General features: G+C 56.5%; 1 protein-coding gene and 1 pseudogene across 1 annotated transcript; one reads left to right on the top strand and one right to left on the bottom strand.

Moving 5' to 3' along the window:
- Nucleotides 1-74: 74 nt before the first annotated feature.
- On the top strand, nt 75-10,200 carry LOC112206738 (putative POM121-like protein 1). The gene is made up of 3 exons (XM_063808403.1): nt 75-6,165; nt 6,828-8,081; nt 10,116-10,200. Exon 1 carries the CDS (start codon nt 1,212-1,214, stop codon nt 2,583-2,585), a length of 1,374 nt encoding a protein of 457 aa, XP_063664473.1. The 5' UTR covers nt 75-1,211; the 3' UTR covers nt 2,586-6,165; nt 6,828-8,081; nt 10,116-10,200.
- Nucleotides 8,002-16,170, bottom strand: LOC112206717 (breakpoint cluster region protein-like; annotated as a pseudogene).
- Between the last annotated feature and the right edge of the window lie 458 nt (nt 16,171-16,628).

Raw genomic sequence — 16,628 nt, 5'->3', positions numbered from 1 at the left:
CTTGCGGTGAGCCGAGATCAGGCTACTGGAATCCAGCCTGGGCGACAGAGGGAGACTGCGTCTCAAAAAAAAAAAAAAAAAAAAAAAAAAAAAAAAAAAAGAGTCTGGCTCTGTTGCCCAGGCTGGAGTGCAGTGGCGCGATCTTGGCGCATCACAATCCCTTCCCCGCCCGCCCCCGGGTTCAAGTGATTCTCCTGTCTCAGCCGCCGGAGTAGCTGGGACTACAGGCGCGTGCCACCATGTCTGACTAAATTTGTATTTTTACTAGAGACGGAGTTTCACTATGTTGGCCAGGCTGGTCTCCAACTCCTGATCTCGTGATCCGTCTGCCCCGACCTCCCAAAGTGCTAGGATTATAGGCATAAGCCGCCACGCCCGGCCTCTTTTTTTTCTTTTCCTTTTTTTAATCTGGAGACTGAGTTTTGCACTTGTGGCCCAGGCTGGAGTGCAATGGTGCGATCTCAGCTCACTGCAATCTCCACCTCAGCAGGAGAGCAGGAATCTTCAGTGATCCACGGGCAGATCTGCCGCCACTGTGGGCGCCTGTTCCTCCCGCGACCTTTGTGCCCGCCTCTCTCCTTCCAGTACCTATTGCATGACCCCCCACGTCCGCCTCCCGCCATTGCCAGCAAGTGCCTCGCGCGGGTACCTGGCTGCGCTTATTAATCCGTTAAGCTCGCTCTGTCACGGGCGCCATGATGTGCTCACGCGCCCGCTCCCTCAGGTTTAAAAGGCGCGTTGCCCGGCAACAGAAGAAACTGCTGGCTTAGCCTTTGGCCGAGTTGGCGGCTGGACGAGGACGCTCAGAGCCCAGCTCTCGAGAGTTCAAGCAACCGACGGTTCCCCACTGCTCCCAGGAGCGGCTACCTGGGCACTCTGTGCCCCTCCTTCCTGTTCGGGCCCAGGCCGAGGACCTGCCAGTAGGGCTCAGTTGCCTGGAGCCCGTTCAGCCCATCCCCCAGTTCACTTTGCTTGTGGGATCTCCCCGTTGCTCCTGCCCGTGGACTGAGTGGCAGGCCATCCTACAAGCACCCGGACACTTGACATCAGTGGTGTCAAGACAACGCTAAGAAGGTTTTCCGTGATCCTGCAAGCCCTGCGTTCCTTCCTGGGATCCTGCCTTCAATTTGATTGCACAGGTACCACAGCAAGCCAGTGCTGTGTGCTCCGAGTTCCAGGGCGTCCTCCAGCTCAGCCACTGCACTGAGAACATGGACTCTCTGTGGGGCCCAGGAGCCGGGAGTCACCCCTTTGGGGTCCACAACACCCGGCTGTCCCCAGACTTGTGTCCAGGGAAGATAGTGTTGAGGGCCCTCAAGGAGAGTGGGGCAGGGATGCCTGAGCAGGACAAGGACCCTAGAGTCCAAGAGAATCCTGGTGATCAGAGAAGGGTCCCCGAGGTCACCGGGGATGCACGGTCTACATTTCAGCCCCTGCGGGACAATGGAGGCCTCTCTCCCTTTGTGCCCAGGCCCGGGCCTCTGCAGACAGACCTCCATGCCCAGAGGTCAGAAATCAGATATAAGCAGACATCCCAGACCTCCTGGACGAGCTCCTGCACCAACCGAAATGCCATCTCCAGCTCCTACAGCTCCACGGGAGGCTTGCCGGGGCTAAAGCGGAGGAGGGGGCCAGCCTCATCCCACTGCCAGCTGACCCTCAGTTCCTCAAAGACAGTGAGTGAGGACAGGCCTCAGGCTGTCTCTTCAGGTCACACCCAGTGTGAAAAGGCAGCAGATATAGCACCAGGGCAGACACTCGCCCTCAGGAATGACTCCTCCACATCTGAGGCCTCTAGGCCCAGTACACACAAGTTTCCCCTGCTGCCACGCAGGCGAGGGGAGCCTTTGATGCTGCCACCTCCCTTAGAGCTGGGGTACCGGGTCACTGTTGAAGACCTGGACCGGGAGAAGGAGGCGGCCTTCCAGCGCATCAACAGTGCACTGCAGGTTGAGGACAAGGCCATCTCGGACTGCAGACCCTCACGGCCTTCCCACACTTTGTCCTCACTTGCAACAGGGGCTTCTGGTCTGCCTGCCGTTTCTAAAGCACCCAGTATGGATGCACAGCAGGAGACACACAAGTCCCAAGACTGCCTGGGCCTACTGGCCCCCTTAGCATCTGCTGCAGAGGTCCCCTCTACAGCTCCCATGTCTGGGAAGAAGCACAGACCACCAGGCCCCCTGTTCTCCTCCTCAGATCCCCTTCCTGCCACCTCTTCCCATTCCCAGGACTCAGCCCAGGTCACCTCGCTGATTCCTGCCCCCTTCCCAGCTGCAAGCATGGATGCGGGCATGAGAAGAACAAGGCGTGGCACTTCTGCTCCTGCAGCTGCCGCAGCAGCCCCTCCCCCCTCCACACTGAACCCCACGTTGGGGTCACTACTGGAGTGGATGGAGGGCCTTCACATTTCTGGGCCTCAGCCACAGCTGCAGCAGGTGCCCAGAGGTCAGAACCAGAGATCCCAGACCTCCTGGACCAGCTCGTGCCCCAAACGAAAGGCCATCTCGAGCCCCTACAGCTCTACGGGAGGCCTCCCGGAACTAAAGCGGAAGAGGGGCCAGCCTCATCCCACTGCCAGCTGACCCTCAGTTCCTGAAACACACTGAGTGACGGCGGACCTCAGGCTGTCTCTTCGGGTCACACCCAGTGTGAAAAGACGGCAGATACAGCACCAGGGCAGACACTCGCCCCCAGGGGTGGCTCCCGCAGATCCCAGGCCTCTAGGCCCCGTAGATGCAAGTTTCCTCTGCTGCCACGCAGGCGAGGGGAGCCTTTGATGCTGCCACCTCCCTTAGAGATGGGGTACCGGGTCACTGCTGAAGACCTGGACCGGGAGAAGGAGGCGGCCTTCCAGCGCATCAACAGTGCACTGCAGGTTGAGGACAAGGCCATCTCGGACTGCAGACCCTCACGGCCTTCCCACACTTTGTCCTCACTTGCAACAGGGGCTTCTGGTCTGCCTGCCGTTTCTAAAGCACCCAGTATGGATGCACAGCAGGAGACACACAAGTCCCAAGACTGCCTGGGCCTAGTGGCCCCCCTGCATCTGCTGCACAGGCCTGTAGTCCCAGCTACTTGGGAGGCTGAGGCAGGAGAACGGCATAAACCCGGGAGGCAGAGCTTGCAGTGAGCTGAGATCGCGCCACTGCACTCCAGCCTGGGTGACAGGGCCATACTCCGTCTCAAAGAAAAAGAAAAAAAGTTCTTGTGACATTTGTGTATGAAATCAGCCTTCACTACATGGATAGGACCAGCACGCTTCCGCGGCACGACTCTGCAATCTTACTACATTTTTTTTATTTTGTATTTTTTTTATTCCTTTTGAGACAGTCTCACTCTGTCACCCAGGCTGAAGTGCAGCCGAGATCTCGGCTCACTGCAACCTCCACCTCTTGGGTTCAAGCAATTCTCCTGTCTCAGCCTCCCAAGTAGCTGGGACTACAGGCACACGTCAAAACGCCTGGCTAATTTTTGTATTTTTAGTAGAGATGGAGTTTTGCCATATTGGTCAGGCTGGTCTCGAACTCCTGACCTCAGGTGATCGACCTGTCTTAGCCTCCCGAACTGCTAGGATTACAGGTGTATGTTTATTTATTTATTTAAGATGGAATCTTGCTCTGTATTTATTAATTTATTTATTTGAGATGGAGTCTTGCTCCATCGCCCAGGCTAGAGTGCAGTGGTGCAATCTCGGCTCCCTGCAACCTCTGACTTCCAGTTTCAAGTGATTCTCCTGCCTCAGTGTCCCAAGTAGCTGGGATTACAGGTGCCTGCCACCACAGCTGGCTAATTTTTGTATTTTTAGTAGAGACAGTGTTTCACCATCTTGGCCAGGCTGGTCTCGGGTTCCTGACCTCATGAACCACTGCCTCAGCCTCCCAAAGTGTTGGGACTACAGGCCTAAGGCACCATGCTCGGCCATATTTATTTATTTAATTATTTAGAGACAAAGTCTTGCTCTGTCACCCAGGCTGGAGTGCAGTGGCGCCATCTCAGCTCACTGGAGCCTCCGCCTCCGAGGTTTAAGCGATTCTCATGCCTCAGCCTCCTGAGTAACTGGGACTACAGGTACTCACCACCATGCAGGGATATTTTTTTCTATTTTTTTTAGAGACACGGTTTCACCATGTTGGCCAGGCTGGTCTCGAACTCCTGACCTTAGGTGATCTGACAGCCTCGTCCTCTCAAAGTACTGGGATTACAGGCATGAGCCACTGTGCCCGGCCTCTCACTACATTTAAGTGACGCCATGGCTCATGCCTGTAATCCTGGCACTTTGGGAGGCCAAGGCAGGTGGATCACTTGAGGTCAGGAGTTCGACACGAGCCTGGCCAACATGGGGAAACCCCGTCTCTAGTAAAAATGCACAAATTAGTCAGGCGTGGTGGTACAAGCCTGTAGGCCTAGATACTTGGAAGGCTGAGGCAGGAGAATCACTTTAACTGGGAGGCAGAGGTTGCAGTGAGCCAATATCATGCCACTGCACTCCAGCTTGGGTGACAGAGTGAGACACCGTCTCAAAAAAAAAAAAAAAAGAAAATAGAAAAACATATGATGCCGGGGCATCTCGGCCTCAATACCTGCATGAGCACAGTCATGTCCAGGCCAGGGCTGCTGGTCGAGGTCCGGCCCCATCTCTTTCAGCAGAAAGGTAGTAAGCTTGCAGGGAGGCTGGGGGACAAGATCCCAGGATCTCAGCCTCCGCTTATGGATCAGCTCTGAGACCCCGAGTGAGCTGGGGGTGCTCTGTGCGCATTGGTTTCCCCAGCTGTCAAGTAAAGGGATTGGATGAGGAAGTCTTGTCAAAGTGGAATGATCTCAGATTTGGGGCAGCAGTGAATGATCCCGCTCCCTGGGCCATGCCAGTGGCCCGGCCTTGGCTGAACACAGCCCCAACACTCTGGAATGGGGATGAGGGGGCAGTCAGCTCTTGCTCCTAGTAAGAGAGATGCAATAGGGCTCTGTGGCTGAGCTGGGTGCCTTGCCTCACACCTGTAATCCCAACCTTTGAGAGGCCGAGGTGGGAGGATTGCTTGAGGCCGGGAATTTTGAGAATAGCCTGGACAACATAGCCAGACCCCATGTCTACAAAATAATAATAAAACACACAGCTATAGTCCAAGCTACTTGGCAGGCTGAGGCAGGAAGGTCCCTTGAGTCCGGGAATTGGAGGCTGCATTGAGCTATAATCGCACCACTGCACTCCAGCTTGGGTGACAAAGTGAGACCCTGTCTCTAAAAGAAAAAAAAATTGGCCTGTGAGCATGGGTTTGATTTTCAAACAGGACCCGGAGGGTAGGGACAGACAGTGCTGTCACCCTTAGGTGCTGAACACTCAGAAACGGGCCAGCGGCAGCCCTTCCCTCACCTGCAGACACCAGATTGGGCAGAACAGCACGTGGCACTTGCAGCTCTTGCAGTGAGGGCAGAACCCAGTGTCAACCCTTCTGCCTGTGGGAGGGGCTGCTGAGGCCTGCGGAGAGGCCAGGGTGGAGGCTCGTCCCCTTGTCCAGCCCTTGGTGTGGTCTCCACCAGGTCCCCAGCCCACCAGTGTAGGGCGCCCCTGAGCCTGCTGCTGCCACGGGCCCTGTCTCTACCCAGGACATCCCCCCACCCTCGCAGTGTCAGGGAAATGATCATGGTGGTGGTGACACTCTGCAGGCAGGGCTGCTGAGAGAAGCTGAGAAGGGTCACACTGCAGGCAGGGGCCCGTGTGACAAGCCCCTCTCACCCCGAGAGAGCTGACCAGGCAGCTCACGAGCAGAGCCACATCCCGGGAGTCCGAGAAAGGTTCTGGCTGGGCTCAGCCACCTCATTGGCCACGGGCAGCCTTTGTCGTGTGAGCCTTGCTCTCCTGGGGAGGCTCAGGCTGACGGCTGATGTGGGCATTGCCGAGGGTAACCTGTGGCCCAGTGTATATGGCCGGCTCTCCTCAAGCTGCATTCATTCAAGTAGGACCCAGGGTGCATGCCCATCTCCAGCCCAGGGCAGCTCCCCTGTAAGCTGGGTGAGCTACTGAAGCCAAGGTGGGAGGCAGCTGACAACACCACCCACGGCCCATGAGGAGGTGGTAGAAAGGCTGGACTCAGCAGGAACACCAAATCCCGGACCAGGCAGAAACCACCCAAGACTGAGGGGCTCGTGCCAGAGCGGTGGCCACAGGTAAGAACCCGGGCCCGGGCTGTGTGTGGCGGGAATCCTCCATGTCCCAGGGCTTAGCGTAGCAAAGGAAGACCAGCCGGGTCACCCTGGTGGCCATCTGTCCCTGTCCCACCTGCAGAGTCAGAACAGCCTCTCCCCAGTGGGGATCATCTCTCTCTGCCAAAGCAATAGCGGTCCCTGCCCCAACCAGACTACCCCAGTCAGTGGGGTTACGGATGCTGCTCCAGCATCCTAATACTGCCCAGCTGGTGCCTGCCTGTGCTCACCCACACCCCCCAGGCCAGCCTTCCCTGCAGCCTGGGCTTGGCCACCTTGGCCTGATTGAGCACTGAGGACTCCTGGGCACCCAGCCCCATCACTGCACCTGCTGCTTCCAGCCCCACCCCACCGGCTCTGGGGTTCTTCCCAGCGGCGCTGATCATGAAATCAACATGCACACAAGTCGTCTCAGGAAACTTTTTAATGAAAGTGTCGGCCACGGTGGTGTGTAGGTGGCTGAGCTCAGATTGCAGCTGCTAAGACACCAGCCACTTACCAAGAGAAAGCCAGGCTGCTTCAAACCCAGGGCCCGAGGCAAGAAAGCATCACTTCTGGTCGGGGAGTCTGGAAGCCATGCCTTGTGGGAGGTCACACTGGCATCTAGGCCTTTGCCTGCATTGCAGAAGGAGAGCCAGGTCCCCCTCCTGGAGAAGGCTGCGTTCCCCAGCCCCACACCGGCTTTGCCACCACACAGGCTTTTGAGGCAGGAGGCGGGTAAGACGTAGCTGTAGACCCAAAGCAACCACCAGCCCTGGGACCCTGCGGGAGAGGAGCACTTTTAGAACATGGAAAAGTGTGGTCATCCCATCATTAGACAGCACACATCCTACATAAATAAAAAGTCGTATGGGGAAGGAGGTTGGGGAGGGAATAAAAAATTGGCACAGACATTGATAGACTGGTTTCCAGTTTCAAGGTAATAGATGCACATCATGAGACCAGAGGAGGCAGAGACAAGGGCTGGATTTGGCTTTTCTAAGCAACATGTGTTCCTGTGCAGGGCTGAATGGTCGCTGAGACAGAGATGGAAGCCAGGACAGGGGAGCCCACCGGGCCCAGATAGGTACAGAGAGCAGAGGCTCCTGTTCTGTCCTCGCCACCCACGAGGGTGACACTGCTTGTAAATGGTGGCTGTGCTCTCCCCGCAAGAAAAAAGCACAACTAAATCCACACTGCACACAGACGCAGACAGAAAGCCTTCAAGTGGCTCTGTTTTCTGCTCCCTGCCTTGCCAGGTCCACAAGCAGAGAGGAGTGTCAGGCACATGGCCCCACTGTCAGGCTCCCCAGTGAGCTGCGGGTTCAGCAGGAGCTGCCCACTGACACACAGGGGACACCCACTCCTCCCACCTTGGGAGCGGTTGCCAGACAGAGCCGCACTGGGTGCTGGTGTCATCCAGGGACCCCACACACTTCCTTAAATGTGATCCTGCTTCCCTCTGGGCAGCTGCATCCTCTCCTCCTGCAGGACCGTCTGGAAACTTGGCTCTCAGTTTGCTCTCTCTTCTCTCCTCTGCCTGCCCCAAGCCCCTCTTTCTAAAAAAGTGATGCCATGTTCATGGGATTATTTCTTGAAAATACTTGGCGGCCTCCATGCTTCTGTTTTCTTTGAGCCAGGTGGTCAGGAGGGCTTACAAAGAATGCCTGGGCTCCCCCGCAGGTGTCGGCAGATGGGGTAGCGAATGGTCCTGTGCCTCCACCTGCTCCGGGAGGGAGTCTCCCATCTCTAGGCCTGGCCCCTTCCTAACCCTCCACGTATCCTGTTCTCCAGAGACTTCAGAACCCACTCCTGAGAACAGCGGAGCCAGGCGCTTAGAGGAAGACCAAATGCTGCCAGGACACGGACTGTCCAGGGATTACATTCCAGCATCTTATTAGGTATCTGGATCTGTTGAGGAAAAAATTAGAAACTACGTATAAAACTTAAAAATATTCAAGCATCAAAAGGTTATTTAGGATGAAAGTTTTAAAACAAGTCATCAGCAAGCTGCTGCCACCAAGTGGAGACTTATACAAAAGTTGAGCGAGTCCACTGAGCTGAGAGGACAGAAATGAAGTCACCTGTGCTGGGGCAGGGGCAGGGACACTGGGGGCAGGGAGTGTGTGGGCAGAGAAGCCAGAGAAGTCCAGGCCTGTGGAAGCCAAACAGGAGAGCGTGGGCCGGAAGGGCGGTCAGGATTGGGGGACGAGGTCGCTCTCCCTGGAGAACGAACCCTAAAGTGCGTGGCCTGGGATTCCCTCCCTGGGGGTCCTGTCCCCCGACGTTTCACGGGCCTTCTGAGCTGCCTTCCAAGGAGGACTAACACGGCAACAAAAGACCCATTTCTGCACAAAAATCCTTCTGGAAAGAAAAAGAAGAAAGCCAAGAATGGAGTCAAAACGCTACCCAGTGCTGACTAAGCCTCTCAAACCCTGTTCTAAGTGGAGTGTGGTTTCTAAGTCAGGGAAATGGAAGAGGCCCCACCCACACAGGGACAGGGCCATGGCCCCCACAGGATGAAGCAGCAGCGTTTATTCAAGATACAACAGTGAGGGAATCCGGTCACGTTCCCTTCTCCCCAGAGAGGGAGCATCTTGACAAGTGATTCAGTAGAAATCTTTTAGACTCTACAAGTTAAGTTCATAAAAACCACTGCTTTCACCCTGTCTCCCAGGGCCAGGCCTGGACTCCGAGATGAACTGGCTTGGGGCGCCCTCGGGTGGCCACATAAAAAGCCCACAGTCTGAGGCCAGCCTGGGGCTTTCAGACCTGGGTGGGATCTGCCCAGGCCACCTGTCCTTCTGCTTTGGGCCGCTGTCTCTTGGCAGATGGCCTGACACCTGGGGGTGGCCCAAGGATGCCGCAGAAAATCTTGATTCCCACTCTACAGATGGCCTGATTAGCCAGAGGTTTCCAGGCCATCTGTCCGCCTCCAGGAGATGGACTGGGACCTTTAGACATCAGTGGAGAACAGGATGCTCTGTCTCTTGCTGTCCAGGGCAGGGATGGCCTCCAGCCACAAGAAGTACAGCAGCAACTCGACCTGCCCTCGCAGAGTGGGGAAGAGGAGAGTGGCTCGGAGGGGGGCTCACAGCTGCTGGTGGGGAGGTCTTTGGGGCCCAAGACCCCAAGTCCACCTCAGGTGCTAGAAACCCCTGCTGGTGTCATCAACCCCTTACAGTGAGACGGGGGTGGGGTGGGGTCCTGACAAGGCATGACTTGTTGGGTGGGGGGTGGTTATTTATTTTAGAGATGCACAGGGCCTTGCTCTGTCCCCCAGGCTGGAGTACAGTGGCTCCATCATGGATCACTGCAGCCTCTAACTCCTGGGCTCAAGCAATCCTCCTGTGTCAGCCTCCCAGATACCTAGGATTACAGATGTGTGCCACAATGCCTGCCTAATTTTTCTTTGTATTTTTTCTGGAGATGGGGTTTGCTACATTGCCCAGACTGGTCTCAAACACCTGGGTTCGGTTGTCCTGCTTCGGCCTCCCAAAGTGCTGGGATTACAGGCATGAGCCACCACGCCCGAACACTTGGGGTGGTTTTAAGCCCCCAGCAAGGTGCATCAGCAGGACCAGGAGGTGGCCTGGGCACCCCCTATCACTCCCATCCATGCAAACCTAGGCAAGTCCCTGTCTCTGAATCTCAGCCACCACCACATACAATGCAAGTTGGAAGATGGGCAGGACTGGGGGTGGGGCAGGCAGAGGCCACCTCTGTCAGGCTGGGGTTGCATGGGCTGGAGACTGTCTTCCCATACCTGGGACATGACCTCCAAGGACCTGCTGTCAGTCATGGTGATGGGCTGGCTGGGGTTGGCAGGGAGCTTGCTCTCCTTCTCGGAGGGCCGGAGCAGCGTGGGGCCAAAGACAGTGGCGAGGTTGTGCAGGGACATCTTATTGACCACCTCCTTCTCTGCCACCCTGTAGAGGACCAAAGCAGAGGGTGCTGTTTCAACGCCACCACCAGGAGAGAGGCAGAGGGGCTGTGCCGTGCTAGAGTCCTCAGGGAGGGAGTGACCTCGACCCTGGCTGTGCTGCAAGCTGACTCCAGCCTTGGTACTTCTGGGTCTCAGTGGCCCAGGACAAGGGGCCAGCTCTGGGCTGATGGGGAGGTCTTCATGATGTGCTTGGGAGGGAAGAGGGGGGTCCAAGTGCACTGCTGGCCACGGCCAAAGCTCTGAGCTCTTTGTTAAGGCCACAGTGCAGAGGGAGGAGGGTGGCAAAGAGGAGAGGCAGTGGTGGGGGTGGCAGTGGTGCTAGTCCTTAGAAGCAGTGAGTTACTGCAGACAGGGGTCGGGGGAAAAGGTCCTTGGTGCTGGGGGTCTGGTGGGAGCAGAGGGGCACCCCAGCGGCCTGGAGACCTGGAGTCCTGGGCAGCCACAAGAGAGCTGGGCTACCTTTCCAGGTGGTCTAGAAGGAAAAGGAAGGTGAGCAGGTTGGCCTCCGGCAGGGACAACAGGTTGAACATGCAGCTCTTCTTTGCAACTGGGTCTGAAAGAGCTGCAGGAGGCAGTGTGTTACTCCCCTGGGTTACGACAAGCCGGAGACCTCTCCCGAGGTGGTCACATGGAGCACCCGGGACACGAGTCCTTGTGCAGTTTAGGCTTGTCATCATCGTCACACCCACAGCGCTGGCCACCAGTGAGGACCCTGTGAGGGGCACCTGTGTGGGGTGTGAACCACCTGAACGCCTTTTCTCTACCTCGCAGGGGTCAGCAGCACCCGGTGAACAGCAGCAGGAGGAGCCGCTAGAGCAGCTGCTCGTGGGCAGAGCTGCCCTTGGACAACTCCTGCCACCACCCCCTCCCCAGAGGAGCCCAAGGCAGGGGAGGCTCAGCATGGAATGAAACAGGGGAGTGAGGGACACAAGGAGGTGGGAAGTGGGAGAGTCCCAGCCCCACCAAGTACGCAGAGATCCCCTCGTCGTCCTGGACATCACAGGGACACCTGCAGGCTGGGAGACCAGGTCCTCTGTGCATGGGCCCGGGAGGCAGACCTGCCCTAAGGGTGATGCAGAGGCCACAGGTGCTGCACGCACCAGCACCCACTCTAGACATCAGCCTCCAGGTTGACTAAGGGTCAGGTCATGTTTGAAACCATGCTTGGCTGGACCAGGACCCATGGCAAGAGCACCTGGGCACCAGTGTTTAGCCCTGGTCTGCAGGAAGGAGGACAGCAGACTTTAGGACCCCACAGCACGGCAGTGCTGACCATTTCACCCACTTGGCCTCCTTGAGGAATAGGGATGGGAAGCCCTCTGGGGATGGGCAAGGCCTTCCAGGACAGGCTCGGTTCTGGTCCCCTGCTTTTTGAGGTTGGGTTAAAATTCTGACCATGGCAGAGGGGTTACAGCTCAGGTTCCCACACCTCGCTTTTCACAGCCTCTGAGGGCAGCAGTGCACGTGGCGGAGACGTCTCCCATGAGGCCAAGGCCTCCAGTGCTCACCGATGCCCTCTGCGAAGTTGGGGTAGAACTTGTCAGTGAAGAGGGGCTCGGGCAGCTCACGGAAGTACAGCTTCAGCGTGCCTGCGATGGCGTTCATGTCCGTCTCACTCATCATCACCGACACGTCCTTGTTATCTGGAAAGAGCAGGGAAATGCAGCGGCCTCCTTGAAGATCCTGAGTGAGTCACCCGCCATCCCTGCCTTGGCTAAAGCACCGTCCCTGCCATGCTGACCACTGTGTGGGTCCCTCCTGGGCTTTGAGCAGCTCATCTGACTCCTCCCAAGAGCTGTGCATGGTTCTGTGTCTGCAGAGTTGATAGGGGTGCGTGGGCATTCCCATTCCTCTCCCCTGCTTGGCCTGATGTGATGGCCAGGAGGAGGCCAGCATGGCAGGACACAGCGCCTGCATGGGGATTGGGTGGCTCTGCCCTGTACATAGCAACCACCCCTGCACCAGTGTCTTCTGATAGCAGGAAGGCCGTGGGAGAATCTGATTGGTTTCAGTGTTTGAACCGGTGTCTTCCTTTGGACCCAATTGGCCATTGGTGCTTACATCCTCACCACAGGCGAGGTTCATTCTGGACCCCCAGAGGGAGCTGAAACTACCACAGGGCCCTCCCAGGGATGCTGGGCATTCTAGGGGTCCTGGTCAGGGTGGGTGGTGTGTGCCCCAAAGAAGGGTCTGCAGGCACAAAATCCTGTTGCTTTGAAGATGCTGGGAAGGACCCTCTGGGGTCTCAGTGCCCTCCCCTGGCATTTGAGGCAGGTCTGGGTCCTTCAAAGCCTGTGAGGGTTGGTGAGATGGAGGCGGAGATGCTGCAGCCCCAGCCTGCGCTGAATTTCATCAGTGCCCTCTGCCCACCACATCCTCATACAGGGCAGTGGACAGACCGCACTGAGTCCTGGGCTTCCACCTCCTGTCCACCCCCAAGGCAGGAAGGCCAAGTCCCCACAGAAGCCCCTGGTCCACTCCACCAAGTGGCATGAGTGGGTACGATGGTGTAAAAACTGGCTTCTATGGAAGCTGTTTGTACAACTCTTGTTTTCTCTTTTTTTAAAATAATAAAACAGTAAATGAAGAAAAGACACAGAGAAGGATGTGACATGCCTGGGCCATGGAGCACTCTGAGATCTCATTGCGGACACCACTGCCCACACCTCCATCCCGTCCTGCGCAGGCCGACACTCACTGGCGTCGAAGGCTGCCTTCAGTGCCTGGATGTCTGCGGCCACACTGGCCGGACACGCGGTAGATGCCCACCTCCTCCATGCCTCGGCGCTCGATCTCCTCCACGCACTGGTGCACGATGTAGGGCACCTTGGACCTCTCTCTCCTGCGGGAGGAGGGAATGCTCTCAGTGTCCTAACAGCCCTGCTTGGGCCATAACACAGGAGACCTGCTCCCTATCTGCACACCCGGAGGTGGGGTGAGGACGGTGACGAAGGTACCCAGGTCTGGCGCTGCACACAGAGCCTTCTGCATGCCTGTCCTCCCTCTGCAAGCTCTGTCCTCATTGCATGTACTTTCTCAGGAACCTTTCAAGCGGCCAGAACCCCTGCGAATCACACATGACCTTTGCGGGAAGGTCAGGAGGCCTGTCTAAGTCAAGTCAGCACAGGAAGGGCATCTGACAGATTCCAGGCCTGGGGTTAGCAGCCTGTGCCCCCGGCTGGGAGATCAGACCCGGTGTTGGTCCTGCCACCCACGTGCTGTGTGAGAGGAGAATCCCTGACCCCTGCCCTGGGCCTTAACACACATCCGACGAATGAATGAAGGGTTGCCTCAGCACCGGTGCTCCAAGTCCTGCGATGCTAAGTGCTTTTCTCCTCTGAGTCTTAGCAATGGACAATTCCAATACCTCCACACAGGACACTAGAGTAAGAATCCTTCACAGTTAGAACGCAGTGCTGTGCAGAGGCCCTAACTTGAGTTCTGTTTTGCACCTGGATTTACCAGCACATCAAAGCTGCTTCGCAAGCCCCCTCATTAGCAGGGCTTATCTGGGGGAGCTGCTGATGGAGTCCTCGCTGCTCATGCCCACAGCCCTCCCAGAGTGCTATGCGAGTGGCTGCCATGCAGTTGGGGGTGGGGCGTGGTGTTTAGACACAGATAGGAGTCCAGGGTATGACTAATGGAGGCCCCGGCCCACGTGACCAGCAAGGTCAGAGGCCCAGCCAGATTCCATCCTAGGGAAGCAAATAAATTCTCAGAGGAAGTGGTCTGTGTCTGCATGAACTGCTCTCAAACCAAGAAACAGGCTTCTCTTGGCAACTGACTCATGACAAAGGGGCAGGGGTTACAAACATTCAACAGGAATCTGGGACCATGACTAATTCCAAGCAAGGGCAGAAAACCCTGCACTTGGGCAGTTCCTGGAGCCAGCCTACCGCTTCCAAGCAAGGTGGCAAGGACATTCCTGAGCTGGTTTGCAGGAAACACAGGAGGTAGCTGAACACGCAGTGTTCCCTGGGGCCTGACCTCACCGTGCAGTGGCCACGCACAGAGAGGAGAGACCCACACATGCTCTTTTCTGCAGAAACAGCTGAAGGGATAGGCACCCTCAGTGCGTGAGCCCAAGCCCCTCCCCACTCACTTGGTGACCACAGCAATCTTGACTCCGAAGACCCCTGTCTGTTTCTGGGATGGCATCCTCTTCAAGCTGAACTCCCTGCTGTTGAACTTGACCGAGAGCTTTACTTCGATCTACAGTGGGGAGAAGGGGCACAGTCCTCTAATCCTTCTGGTCCTCATAGCCCAAGGTCCCAAGGACCCCTGGGAGTCTCATCAAATATTTCCACCCCCAAGGCATGCAGAGGTCTCAGCATGAGGTGGAGCCGCCCCTCGGGGAAGCCCCTAGTCTACTTCAGCAAGAGCCAGGATTGTTGAAGATGATGTAAACGACTGGTTTCTGCAGAACCATCTCCTAAAATCCCCACTGCTTCTCTTGCTTGCTTACTTTTTTTTAAGATATGGGATCTTGCAATGTTGCCCAGGCTGTAATCAAACTCTTGGGCTCCAGTGATTCTCCTGGCTCAGCCTCCAGAGTAGCTGAGATTATAGTGTACTGTGACCAGCTTTCTCTTAGTAACAATTAAAAATTAAGTAGGAAAGACAGAATAATGTAAGAAAAAGCCAAGAATCTCAAATATTAACATTTTACCATTTATACCCGGGCCTTTTTGGGTGTGTCATTGCTTTTAAGGTCTAAACCTTTCTGGGGTACCTAAAGACAAATCAGGGGTCTCCATTTCTATGGGCAGCCCCCAGGTCCCTGAGTGGAGGCCCCACCTGTCCTGGTGGTGCCATGAGACCTTTGTTTCAGGAGGGAAGCTCAGGGCCTGGCTGGCAACTGCATTCCAGCCAATGAATGACGATTCCTGTGCATGGTGATTCTGCTCTTGGGGGCCCTCCCTTCTCCAACCAGGCTCCCTCTCAGATGCCGCCTCAGGCTCAGCCACCTCTGACTGATTTGAAATGAACAGAGGCCACCCTATCCTTCTGGGGGAAGTGGGCACCAGGAGAGTCCCACGGACATGTACCACATTCATGGAGATGATGGTGCGCTGCCAGTCTCTGTCCTGCAGGGCCTGCGGGTCCAGCTGAAAGCAAGGAGTCATGATTGGCAGAGGCCCTGGGGTCTGTTCAGAGGCCCCACGGGGCAGCAGCCCACATCCGACACTTCTCCAACCCTTAGTCAGAGGCAGAGCCTGACTGCGGCCAGCACCTCCATCCAGAGGCCGAGAGACGTAGAGTAAGGAGGGGCCTGCCAGACACCCCTGGAACCCAGGGCCCCACTGCTCCCAGAGCCCTGCTGCCTGGGGTCTCCACCCCCTCCTCCCTCTGCCCCTCCCAGTTGGGAGCTGAGGACAGGCAAGGGACCCTAGAGGCCACAGCCACCTGGGCCTTCTGCAGGTGAAGTGGCCAGAAAATAAGAAGCTCTGGAGCAGGTCAAGGAGCCCAGCCAGCTGCCCCTACTTCACAGGTGTGTGCACCTGGGCCTCCCTCCCTGCACCTGCTCAGCACGAAGGCTCACCACAGGCACACCTGGGGGGTGACCCCTTCTCACCTCCCCTTCTAGGTCCTACTGGTTAACATTTCCCAAGGCTCTGAACTGTGCAGCCAGAGTGGCACAGAGAAGCAAAGGGCGGCGGGACGTCTCCCACCAGGGGCCATGTGGCCACAGGCTCTCATTCCGCACCTGGCCCTGAAGGTCGTCAGAGGCCACACTCCAGGCCTCAGGGACCCCACCCTGAGAAGCAGCATCTGTGAGCAGGGAGCGGTCAGTCAGAACCACACACAAAAAGGAAACTCTCAAGTGGCACTTTCCCCCGGAGTGAACCCTAAGCAGAGGCAGGAGAGGACAACATGAGGGATGCGGACAGAGTGCGCTTTCTCTGGAAAGGAGGAGTTTCATACCACTGCTGGGAGCTTTAAAAAACGGAAACCCTGCCTGTGATATCAGCACTTTGAAAGGCCAAGGCAGGAGGATCACTTGAGCCCATGAGTTTAAGACCAGCCTGGGCAATATAGTGAGACCCTGTCTGTATTAAAAAAAAAAAAAAATTAAAAAGGCAGCCAAGCATGGTGGCACATACCTGCAGTCCCAGCTGCTTGAGAGGCTGAGGTGGGAGCATTGCTCGAGCCTGGAAGGTGGAGGCTGCTGTGAGCCACGATCATGCCATTGCACTCCAGCCTACGCAACAGAGCGAGAGACCCTGGCTCTAACTAACTAACCAAGTAACTGGAAACATAGAAACATGTTAAACAGGAGACATTCTTCCCTTTCCTTCAAAGAACAGCCATCACTGGGCCCCTCTCCCCTTGAAACTCAGAACTGGCAGAAGCAGCTAACAAGCAACCCAGAGTCCAGGTAAGAAAAGACAGAAAGAGAAGCTGTCCAGACATCAGGCAGCTGCCCCTCTGAGCCCGCCTGGAACCACGGCCCACATGCCAGCCCATTAATAAAATAATAATGAAAACTACTCACATCTAA

This window comes from Pan troglodytes, chromosome 23 (assembly GCF_028858775.2).
Source record: "Pan troglodytes isolate AG18354 chromosome 23, NHGRI_mPanTro3-v2.0_pri, whole genome shotgun sequence".
Classification (NCBI taxonomy): domain Eukaryota; kingdom Metazoa; phylum Chordata; class Mammalia; order Primates; family Hominidae; genus Pan; species Pan troglodytes.
This window is presented reverse-complemented; position numbering and strand designations above follow the sequence as displayed.

Coding starts and splice junctions, on each gene's coding strand:
- LOC112206738 (XM_063808403.1), top strand. CDS start 1,212: ATGGACTCTCTGTGGGGCCCAGGAGCCGGGAGTCACCCCTTTGGGGTC.